This window comes from Melitaea cinxia, chromosome 4, assembly GCF_905220565.1.
Source record: "Melitaea cinxia chromosome 4, ilMelCinx1.1, whole genome shotgun sequence".
In the NCBI taxonomy this organism is placed as follows: domain Eukaryota; kingdom Metazoa; phylum Arthropoda; class Insecta; order Lepidoptera; family Nymphalidae; genus Melitaea; species Melitaea cinxia.
This window is the reverse complement of record NC_059397.1, coordinates 12485597-12498158: the sequence shown is the minus strand read 5'-3', so window position 1 is coordinate 12498158 and position 12562 is coordinate 12485597. Positions and strand designations below refer to the sequence as shown.

Genomic DNA, 12562 nt, shown 5'->3' with positions numbered 1-12562 from the left:
AACATATTTTGTCTTTTAAAATATCTGGTCGAAACAAAATGAACTTGTATCAACATGTCTCATACGTTATTTAATGTCTCACGTGCTCATTGTGTATGAGAAATATATAAAAGCTACTTTGATATAGTTTAAACAAAAGTTTTCTAAAATGAAAGAAAGAAAGAAACTGTCTACGATCTCAAATTAGTAACAGAAGAAAGCACCGCCCGCTCCGATTGGGAGCTGGTCGTAAACATAAAAAAGTGCTTATGTGATGCTCGTTTCAGGGGCTAAAAAACTAGTAGGAGAGAAACATAATGTAGTAGCGGCCATAAAAAGTGAATGCATTGCGTGCACGTGGAGTGCACCGGGGAGGAAGTAGGGAAGGGGAGCGGGCGATGCGACCGGGGAGGGGCGTGGGGGTGTGTTTACAGCGAGGGGCGGCCGGACAGCGCCGCGCCATCGCCAGTGTTGTGGTAGGTCTCACAGAGCGCGTTCGTTGTTTGCGCAATCCTCATTCGCAAACGCGATTCCGCAGCGGCGGAACATGTCAACATCTTCGCAACTTATATACTAATACCGATTATTAGCGTTAACTGTTCTGATCAAATAGACTATCACACTAACTACGAGGACATTTCGAGTGCCACGATAAATGAATTTCGTGAAATTGGTGTGAGATGGCCTTATCGCTGCAGTCAAATCAGAACTCCAGAGGTTTGTACATTTCAGTGTTTTTATTGTAATGTAACGTTCACATTTTAAGTGCATGTCATATGAAAAGTTTTGAAAGTTAGCGGTTCAAGACATGCGTGTAGAGTACGCCGCGATTGGACGAGGGAGTCAGGTTATCGCACACATGGTTTATTTGCATTCGAAAGGTTGGCAGATTCAGTGAACCGTAGTCTGTAGCGAGCGCTTAATGCCGTGCTACGACCCGCTACGAAATACCTATTTAAGAATAAGCGACCGTAACTTATTCTTATGTTTTGTTTTATCATGTCAGTTATTTTATTAAATTGTTTGTCAGTTTTGTGCATCCGTGTCAAAAAAAGTACCTGTTGTGAAATTACGAAGTTTATTTGATTAATAGAAATGCATATTTTTTACAATAAAATTATAACCAAGAAAGTAAAAATACTAATTTTTAAAACGTAAGTATGTTATTAGATTTTATTTATATTTTTAACTTAATAGTAATTATTTTATTTGTTACTATGAGTACATTTAATTTAGTATAAAACTGAGAAAACGACAAAACGAAATGTTACACAATTTTGATTGTAATTAATTAATGATGCTCGTTTCCATCAAATGTTTAATTTATACCGTCATAACTTACCGTTATACGTTATTACTCACATAACTGGTTAACTCGTAAGTTAATAATCGTTAATGTAATTAACTTTTTTCACAATGATTGTTTTTTTTTTTTTTATAATAGAAATTAAAGTTAAATTGAAATATTGAGTCATGACTTCAGCCTATCGCAGTCCACTGCTGGACATAGGCCTCCACAAGTTCGTGCCAAAAATGGCGTGAAATCATATGTGTTGCCCATAATCATAGCCATCACGATGGCCAGGTGGGTTGGTGACCGCAGGGCTGGCTTTGTTGCACCGAAGACGCTGCTGCCCGTCTTCGGCCTGTGTATTTCAAAGACAGCTTCGCTCGGCTTTTTAAGTTCCAAGATTAGTCGCCTCTTACGATATCCACGGGAAGAGAGAGGGTGGCTATATTCTTTACTGCCGTAACCACACAGCAGAAACATAGAGTATATACATATAAAAATTATGAAATTAAAACGCAACAACAAACAGTAAACGTAACGCAAAGCCATGTAAAGTGACATGTACAATGTCCAATGTCCATGTCCAAATATTAAAACCGTTGTGTCCTCAAAACTACTTATTTAGTGAAGCCACAATAGTTTTCTGAGCGTGCACGGGTTTTCGCTTAACCCTAAAAGACTGAAACCATACTAGATCGTAATCCATATATTCGGGGTTGACTTACGTAGCTTACGACAAAAAAAAGACTAAGTAAATCCTATTATTGTTACCTTGATTAAATTTGTTTTTAAATCGTCTTTCGTCACGTATCGTAACGATAGTAAATTATTAAATTAACGATTAGATTTAATATACTAAAATTGTATCAATTTATAATCTTTATCATCAAAAGGCTATAGACGTCATAATAATTATTTGGAAATTAGTTTTAGAACTAAAAAGATAAGATTCACCTTATTAAGAAGAAGGATATAGAATATTTAATTTTATCACAAGACGACTTTACTTAATTTATTGAATGGAGAATTAAATTATTCAGCGATAATAACACTTAAAGTTATCTTACAAAAAAAAAAAATCATAGAGTCATTATGTATCAAACGAACCCTTGCACAATAATGACTTATGGAGTAGCGGCCGCAGACAGTCCATAAAAGTATTGAGTATGGGTTATTGACAAATATTTATGGCGTATAAAGAGGGGATAATTACAACTCTTTAGCACATAAAAAGCGTCGCACGGAAGGGTGCGCCATAAGGTAATGTTCAAATTTATCGCCTACTCTTTGTCCGACGGGTTGTCCCTAAATAATAAAAATGACGAAAACGATACTAAAGTACTTAAACAAGAATTTTATATTATTAATAAATTTACAAGATTAAAAGTAAATGTTTTTTTTATAAATATTTTATCAATCATTAATTAATTATTGCTCAATATAGTCAATCATTTTTCGTAAGTAATTATATATATTGCCAATTAAACAATTACAAAGAACGTATGCTAAAGTCAATTTAAGTAACGTTCTCATAAAAATTCACACAAGGCTTATATCTCGAAGAGGTAGTATTATAATTCTGATCACAAGTCGGTCGGCTGTTCGTCCGCGGAACAACGAGCGGAATGTTATTAAAAAGTTATGGCATAAGCTCGTTTGTACGTGCGAGCTCTGTCCAATTATGAACTTTAACTAGATATTGTAACTAAGTAAACATTATTTGTGTACCATATATCTTATTTAATATTTTAACTGTAATTGTCTATACACACAATATTTAAATAGTAATATGTCTAATTGTATCGGTAGTACAGCAAGGCAGAAACGAAGTCGTATTTTACAAGACGTTTTTTTTTCTTTTCAATGAAATATTTAGATATACTTAATTATGTACGAAGATAAGAGCCGGAGTGTCCAAAATTAATTTCACAGCTAAGTAGATAATATTAGGAAGGCGCTTCCCTCCCCGCCACCGTTGTCTTCACGCCTCGAGGAGAACTTTCAATTATGATTTTGTCTAATTTTAATTAAGTGCTCTCAAAAGGCTTTTCTCCGTCGAAATTAATATTTGAATATAATTTAGGTGGAACGCGTAGGCGGAGTCTGCTGCTTGAAGAATAATTAATTCCATTATATAGGTAAGTGGTCCGGACGGGTACACCGCCCGCGAGCTCTAACCCCCGATACAATAATTCACGGAAGCATTTATTTTAGTTTACTTTTTCTTATATTTACTGATATAATTAAAATGTTGCTGTGTAGTGCTGGCGTTAGAATGCAGCACCACTCCCGTTCACCCCGTGGAGGTCATAAGAGGCGATCGAGGGAAAATTCCAGGAAACTGACAGCAGCGTCTACTGAGTATTATAACATCTACTGTGGTCACCGACACGCTGTGCTAAGTGTGCTGACTATGGCTAAAAACACCCAATGATAGGCACTAAATTATCCCGGCCTCCAGACCCCGTCGGATCCCCCTGTTATTTCTGGCTACGACAGCGGTCATAGTTACGACGGGGCAGGGGGTGCTAAGAATTTCCGGCAGAGATTCAGCTGTCACAGGCTCAAACGACCTGTGCACCTGGTAACATACAACACTAAGACACTGAGAACCGACGAGAAGATGCATGAGCTGGAAGAAGAGATAGACAAGTTAAAATGGCGCATTGTAGGATTATCCGAAGTCCGAAGACAGGGGGAGGACACGGTAATCCTTAAATCCAGTAACTTGTTCTATCACCGAGAACTCGAACATCTGTCCAAGGTGGTATCTGGTTTTTTATTCACATGTCTCTCGTCAACAACGTGAGGCAAGTCGAAAGTGTGTCAGCAGGGATAGCGTACCTTATACTCAGAATATCGAAATGGTATTCATTGAAGGTCATACAGGTATATGCACCGACCTTGACACACTCAAACAACGAGGTTGAGGCTATGTATGAGGACGTCAATAGCTATACATGCTTCAAAGACTTACTTTACGGTGGTGATAAGGCATTTCAGTGCAAGAGTGGGCACGAGAGTGGAAGAACGGAACCACCGATGCTGCTTGCTTGCTAACTTCTTGGAGAAGGAGAAATTAGTCATGATAAACTCCTTCTTCAGGAAGAAGCCTTAAGAGATTAACTTCATATTGGCAGACAAACGGCACATATTTAATGATGTCTCCTTGATCAACAGGCTCAAAACTAGAAGTGATCACCAAATGGTAAGAGGCACATTAAATATAAATGTCAAGCTGGAACGGTCCTACCTAATGAAGTGTACACTCTGACTATCATTGGCCTAGTCCGTCTATTACAGACGATTTAGACAGTGTCAGACAGACACTGTGTTACCTAGGACACTCTTCAGGAAAACGCAGAGTTGCCTAAGCTTAGCGCCACCCTCTCAACCTTACTAGCTAGGCCCACAGGAACGACGATACCTCCTCTAAATCTCCCGTTGCCAATATGGACAACGACAAGAGAGTCAAATTAACCCCACACTGTACTGAAGATATCCCGGACGTCAGCCAGTACAAAATCAGAAGGGCCCTTAGTCAGCTAAAAATAAATAAACCACCGAGAGATGACGATATCAAATCAAAGCTGCTACAAGCTGGAGGCAAACCCCTCCTAGTGGCACTCCAAAAGCTTTTTGATGCCGTCATAGTAGCGGAAGGCGTGGAGCAGAAGCGTGGTGGTTTTGTTCTTTAATAAGGGTGATAGAGCCTTATTGAAGAACTATAGATCCATCACGCTTCTGAGCTACGTCTATAAGCTGTTTTCGAGGGTCCTTACTAATCGTTTTGCTCGCAGGTTAGACGAGTTTCAGCCTCCCGGACAAGGCGGATCCCGAAAAGGCTACAGTATCATGGACCACATACATACGCTGCGGCAGGTTATACACAAGACCGAGGAATAAAATCTGCCATTGTGTATTGAGTATGTGGACTAAGAGATAGCCTTCGATTCTATCGAGACCTGGGCGGTGCTAGAGTCTCTCCAGCGGTGCCAGATTGACTAGCGGTGTATCTAAGTGTTATAGTGTATATACAAAGCCGTAACCATGACAGTCCGCGTACACGGCGGAGGCACTGAACCTATTCCACTGCAGCGCTTAGTTCGGCAGGGGGATGTTATATCCCTGAAACTGTTTACCGCTGCACTGCAAGACGTGTTTAAGCTGATGGAGTGGAAAGGGCTAGGTATAAACATCAGAGGCGAACACCTCAAACACCCTCGATTTGCCGATGACATAGTAAAACTGGTGTAGTCCCTGGAAGAGCTCAACACTATGCTAGGTGACCTTCATAGCGCCTTAAAACGGGTGGGTCTTAAAATTATGTCTAATGCCCATGTCACACCCGAACCCGTTGTTGTTGAGGGCACAGCTCTCGCAGTTCTCGACGAGTACATCTACCTGGTACAACTGATCCGTACGGGTAAGTCCAATTTCGAGAGAGGTAACTCGTAGAATCCAACTTGTTTGGACAGCGTTTGGCAAATTACAAAATATTCTTTCAATATACGTCAATGCCTGAAGTCAAAGGTATTTAAGCAGTGTGTGTTACCAGTGATGACCTACGGCGCTGAGACGTGGTCTTTACATGTTTTTTTCCATCGGCTCAAGGTCACTCAACGAACGATGCAGAGCGCTATGCTTGGTATTTCGCTACGTGACAGAATTTGAAACGATGATATTCGTAGATAAGCGAAGGTCACCGACATAGCTTTCAAAATCTGCAAGCTAAAGTGGCAATGGGCAGGCCATATTGTTAAAAAAACCGAAAAACCGATGAAGAAGAAGGGTTCTTGAATGGCAACCACGTCTCGGCAAAAGAACCACAGTCCGCCCTCCAACCAAATGGTCTGACGACCTAAGGAAAACAGCGGGAAGCCGCTGGATCAGAGGGCACAGGACCGAATGGAGTGGTGAGCATTACAGGAGGCTTACATCCAGCAGTGGACTTGTAAGGGCCGATGGATGGATGGGTGGAATTAAAATTTTAATAACGACACCATTTTATATTGTAATATTTATTTGAAAAATAGTTATCGTGTCAATTTGCGCAACAGGTCGGGGCGGAAGCAACTTGCAACGGCATGATTGCGACCAAATGTTTCCTTCACTGCGTCGGCGTAAACATAGAGACGCAGTGAAAGAAATACTGTCGACTTAGTTTTTGCTTGATTTTTTTCGCTTCTCATGCTGATAAGTATGCTATCGATAGTTTTGGGATTCGTGTTAGTTTAGGCCAAGTTTTAACCCGCGACGGAAGTGATCGTGACAAATTTAGGATTAGGCGATATAAAATATATTAATACTAGCAACCCGCCCCGGCTTCGCACGGGTGCAATGCTGATACTTAGTATTTCTACAGAATGTCTTTATATATAATGTTTACAGCTTTTTTCATTAGATAATACAAACATGTTTACTTTAGAGGCTACTCTTTAAATAGCGACATACATATATTGGCCATGTGAAAAACACTCAACGCTCAAATCTAAACCTGCAACGTTGATGGTTGGACCCTGCGATTTATTAACGATTTATAAAATTTTCTCAGTTCTTTTTTGAACGCACACCATAAAACTAAACGTATGATTACACAAGACATTATTACAATTATACGAGTATATACAAATTGCCATACTATTACTGTATGTTGCAGTAAAAAATATATTTTACTTACTATTCGACGACGACTATGTTTTTTTTTTTTTTTTTTTTTTGAATATCATATCAAAAATTGACCGCTCCAGCGGGGTTCGAACCCGCGTCTCCGACGTACCGTGTCGGCGCTCTAGCCAATTAAGCTATGGAACGATACACCCGCTCGAGCGAAATTTTCGATATGATAATTTTAAATTACGGTTTAAGCGAACCGTGGCGCCGTCTATAGTGAGCTCTTTACAGAAACCCGTAACTATTCAAAGTTTCATATTACAATGAAAATCTTTGACAGGAGACGACACCGTGCTATTTTTAATATCTAAGATTTTATTTTTATGTTACCCACATTAGGAATTCTAAACATTTTTGAATATCATATCAAAAATTGACCGCTCCAGCGGGGTTCGAACCCGCGTCTCCGACGTACCGTGTCGGCGCTCTAGCCAATTAATAAATTTTATATAATAATATAATTATTATTTAATATAATATTAATGGAGCGGTCAATTTTTGATATGATATTCAAAAATGTTTAGAATTCCTAATGTGGGTAACATAAAAATAAAATCTTAGATATTAAAAATAGCACGGTGTCGTCTCCTGTCAAAGATTTTCATTGTAATATGAAACTTTGAATAGTTACGGGTTTCTGTAAAGAGCTCACTATAGACGGCGCCACGGTTCGCTTAAACCGTAATTTAAAATTATCATATCGAAAATTTCGCTCGAGCGGGTGTATCGTTCCATAGCTTAATTGGCTAGAGCGCCGACACGGTACGTCGGAGACGCGGGTTCGAACCCCGCTGGAGCGGTCAATTTTTGATATGATATTCAAAAATGTTTAGAATTCCTAATGTGGGTAACATAAAAATAAAATCTTAGACGACTATGATTTTCGATAATTAAAAATACTTGCCCTAAAGTAAATTACCTTAACTCTAAATTTAAAAAAGATCGAAATACAATTGATAAATTATGGTTATAATCTAATCCTATCCAACCTAATGTACTTACTATAAGTGCGGTTTAAAAACTACCCTTAACACCCACTAAAGTACGAAAATATAATTCCAAAAATGGAAAAAAATTGTCGCACTGAAAAGCACATTTTGCCTTAAAAAAGAAATTTACTTCAGTATTTAAATACTATCATACAATTTCGAATATATATATTTTTTAAATTTATTATCGCGTACTTATAAGTTCAGATTACGGTGTCGCGATGAAAAGCAGGTTTTTTATTAAGCAATAATTGTTATTTTCTTTACTAGAAAGCTCCGAACAATGCGCGCGATCGCTCGGCGTAGTGCGCTTTTTTTCGGAGTCTAGTGCTATTAGCCCTAGCGGCCTTGACAGCGTCACTGCGTGTGGCCGGGTACTGCGACCCAGCCATAAAGAAAAAAGCCCTTTAGGGGGGCACAGTATGTCCGTTCGTCCTGAGGGTGTCTCCTAGCGAGATCGCACCTCGGCTTAGGACAAAGTCGGTGTGGTGTGGCTCTTACGGGCCGCCGACCCTCCGGCTGACTGCTACAAGTATGTCCCTGTATTTTAGATTATAATCGGTATTAGAATATAATCGGTAATATTTTCGAAAATATTCATTAAATTTCATGTTGTAAAGCGCCATAATAATGTATATTAAATGCACAATGTATTTAAGGTTCTTAATTGCGTAAGGTTTAATGCTATATGGCTTAAAATCGCTACGTTAATAAGCCATTATTTCTCGAAAAAAGAATGGATAAAAATTGGTAATTGTGATTTACCCCTAAGAGATTAACATATACCATCGCAGACTTTTTTGTAGACCTTTTTAAAGTGTATAATACTGTATTTAATTATTATTTGCAATGTAAGCGCAATAATGTGCTTATTAGAAACCTCTACAATTATCAGTGATTCTCTACTATATTGTACACATGTATGATCTTCTATATATAATAATACGTGAAGCAAAAAATTTGTACCCCTTTTTACGAAAATTACGCGGACGGAGGAGTATTAAATTTTGCACACTTATAGTTTATATAGAGAAGGTTATTTTTAGCTATGCATCACCAATCAATTCAGCTTATCGCAGTCCACTGCTGGACATAGGCCTCCACAAGCTCGTGCCAAAAATGGCGTGAACTCATCTGCGTTGCCCATAGTCACCACGCTGGGTAGACGGGTTGGTGACCGCAGGGCTGGCTTTGTCGCACCGAAGACGCTGCTGCCCGTCTTCGGCCTGTATATTTCAAAGACAGTAGATTGTTAGTTATCCTGCCATCGGTCTGCTATTTAAGTTTCAAGGTTGTAGTAGAACTGTATTATCCCTTAGTCGCCTCTTACGACACCTACGGGAAGAGAGGTGGCTATATTCTTTAATGCCGTAACCACGCAGCAAATTGTGCATAAAAATACATTAAAAAAAACATGTGACATAAAAAAAAAAACATTCACACACTACGATGTATTTGACACACAGACGCATATTATATTATTTTGCTGATTATCAGTCTGTAAGTCAAATTAAAGAATTTAAAAAAAGGATCTTTATTTTTATATTTTTTTTAATTAAAAAAAATAATTATGGTCGAATTCTGACCTCTGGGCGACCACTAGTACATATAAACCTTTCTCTTAATCACTCTATCTATTAAAAAAAACGCATCAATATCTGTCGCGTAATTTTAAAAATCTAAGCATACATAGGGACAGGCTGACTGGAAACGACTTTGTTTTATACTATGTAACTAGTAATCTTTAATTTTTTTATGTAACTTTGTTAATTAAATAATAATTGTTCGCAGGTGTGTCGGTAAGGTCGCTGTCAAGTATGCGTGAAAAGGCATTGCCAATGTTAGCGGAACACATACTAGCTAGCCGAGCTGCTGCCTTGGTAGCTGGTATTCCAGCTAATCTCTACTCGGGAGCACTATTGGCTGCTTGGCCACCGTCGCCTCCCGCTCCATTACTGCCACCGCCTGCGCCAGAACTGGAACGTGTGCGCAAACGCCGACGCACTCCCAAACTCGATGATAATTCATCTAATGCACCCCCATCACCTCCGTCGTCTGGATCTTCCCCTGGTGCTACTGATCCACCCCGAGATAAGCTTTTCACTTGTAAAGTTTGCTCTAGATCGTTTGGTTATAAACATGTCCTTCAGAATCACGAACGCACGCACACTGGCGAAAAACCGTTCGAATGTGGCGAATGTCATAAACGCTTCACACGGGATCATCATTTAAAAACACATCTTCGTCTTCATACAGGAGAAAAACCTTACAGCTGCCCACATTGCCCGCGACATTTCGTACAAGTTGCAAACCTAAGAAGACATCTTCGCGTTCACACCGGTGAACGGCCATACGCGTGCGCTCGCTGCCCCGCAAGATTTTCAGATTCAAATCAGCTCAAAGCTCACGCACTAGTACATGAAGGAGACGCGCCTTTTGCTTGTCGTTGCGGAGCAAGATTCAGGCGGCGACAGGCTGCTGCCTTACATCGATGCTCAGGTAACGGCTGTGAGCCAGGCACACCGAGTCCCCCAGCTGCTGTTGCACCAGACTGGCGCTGGGATGAGTGGCCTGAACAGACGGAACCAGAAGACTTGTCGCTCCCGCGAAGACCGGCAACACCGGATTCGCCAACTGATTTACGCATGCACTCTGCGTAGTGGGTGCTTGCGTCGGGCCTAGCGCCTCGCGACGCTGAGCCGGTATACGAGTTCCTCCCATGTAGAGCCGCGCCGACGTTGTTCGACACCAACTTTTACTCACTGGCTCTCCTCGACATTATTTATTATTATTATGTTAAAGGAATACGTCTTACTGGTAAAGTAATACAATTTTAACGGTCTTCTATCCTTTTTGTGTAAATTCTTTAAAAATTGTAAAACATCTTATATTACCTTGCTAGATAGTGATCTTTTAAAGTAAACTTTTTTAAAACTTCTATTGTATATCATAAAAAAATGTTTTGTGAATGTTATACTCTAGAAGTTAACTGTCGAACAATTTGCATAATCGCAAGGCGAGGTAGTGCAAAAACCAAACTACTTTTTGTTCTTTTGTTTCCAATAGCAGAAAGGACATGTTACACAAAAGATATTTTTTGATTTATTATTGTTTTTGTTCTTTATAGTACAAAAAAAAACGTGTTCACTTCAGCCGACATTTATTGATCTGCAATCGATGTCCTTCCTTACGCTCGACGAACGGTAACCGGAATACGACTGAGGCTGAGAAGGCCACGACATTGCTTCATTATTTCAGCTACAATGATTACTTAACAATCGTTGATTATTAGGTATTGATTCAGTTGAAGGGCTTTCACGACAAATACATCGCTATTGTCTGCACCCTGATCCATGCGCCTTTCAATAACCAGTTCTCCATTACCCTAATTGTGCTTATTTCTTATATTTTTTTTTTTGTGCATTTGATTGTTTTACAAGTATTTATTTGTTTGGTAACAAAAAGCAAACCGTTATGTAACTGATTCTATAATAATGCTTTGATAGGGGACTGTTATTAGAAATCAATGGAGGTTTAGATGTAGTAATTACTCTAGATTCGAGTCAATTTCGAGAGAGCGAGAACGAGATAAGGGACGAGCCGACCAGGCGCGGCAAGCTTCTGTATATAAAGCTATTTCTATAATAAAATTATTTATTATTTATCCGATAGTTTGTAGGAATTGATATATTTTACGACTATCGTAAAAACGATTACTGTTAATATCGTATCTGTATATATTTACGGCCAAATTGCACGGGTCATTGTTGTGCGCATATTTCTAAGATCACCAGTCAACACTGCGCTAGTGTATGTCGAACGACGGACACAAATATTTATAAAAGTGTAAGCTGTTAAGCAATGTACATTGCAAACTATTATCTCTAAAGAATATATTCTTAGATTAAGATTCTGTCTAAATTTTTAATTAAAAAATACTGTATATAATATGAAGATGAATTTCGCAATGTACATGGTGTTACATGTGCGTGTGTATACGTATATGACGGAAGACATGGCGACGTTCGACGTTACGGTAGGTAAGTATGTAAAGATACTGAATATTATGGCAATTTGTTCTACGGGTATTAGTTTCCTATTAGAAGTAGTATGATTATGTTCTTCGTTTTAACCCAATTTAATGAATATTAATTGTTTTACATATTTTAGCGCACATAATTTATACTTATTGTATAAATATAGGTATTTAAGCAGTATTGATTGTTGATTATTATTATTTTATTTTTCACTAGTGGTAAGGGATCATGAAAGGGTTTTCTCTAGAGTAACATTTCAACGTATGTTTAAGAAAATATTTTTTCCAAAGAAATTATAGGTACAAAATTAAATATGTACAAAAAATAAAATAAACTAGAATTAGTAATTTCAATGTTACAATGTTGTAATTATACTATTGTAGTTAGCGTAATAATTATTTAGTGCTGTGCCATTATCTACCTCATTCGAGTGGTGACATCGTGCCAGGGTAAAGAGCCAAAGTTCTCCAAATATTTTCTAATGTTCACCTCTTTTGAGACAGTGTTTAAACGACAAGTATATCAAGCACATAGATCAAGTAAAAAAAATAGATAATGCACCTAGAAAAAAAAAAACTGAAGCCACTTTTTTA

General features: G+C 38.6%; 1 protein-coding gene across 1 annotated transcript; it reads left to right on the top strand.

Moving 5' to 3' along the window:
- The first annotated feature begins 398 nt into the window (after positions 1-398).
- Positions 399-10592, top strand: LOC123669906 (protein krueppel-like). The gene is made up of 3 exons (XM_045603422.1): positions 399-532; positions 647-696; positions 9724-10592. The coding sequence occupies exons 2-3, from the start codon at positions 660-662 to the stop codon at positions 10590-10592; spliced, it is 906 nt and encodes a 301-aa protein (XP_045459378.1). The 5' UTR covers positions 399-532; positions 647-659.
- Positions 10593-12562: the final 1970 nt, after the last annotated feature.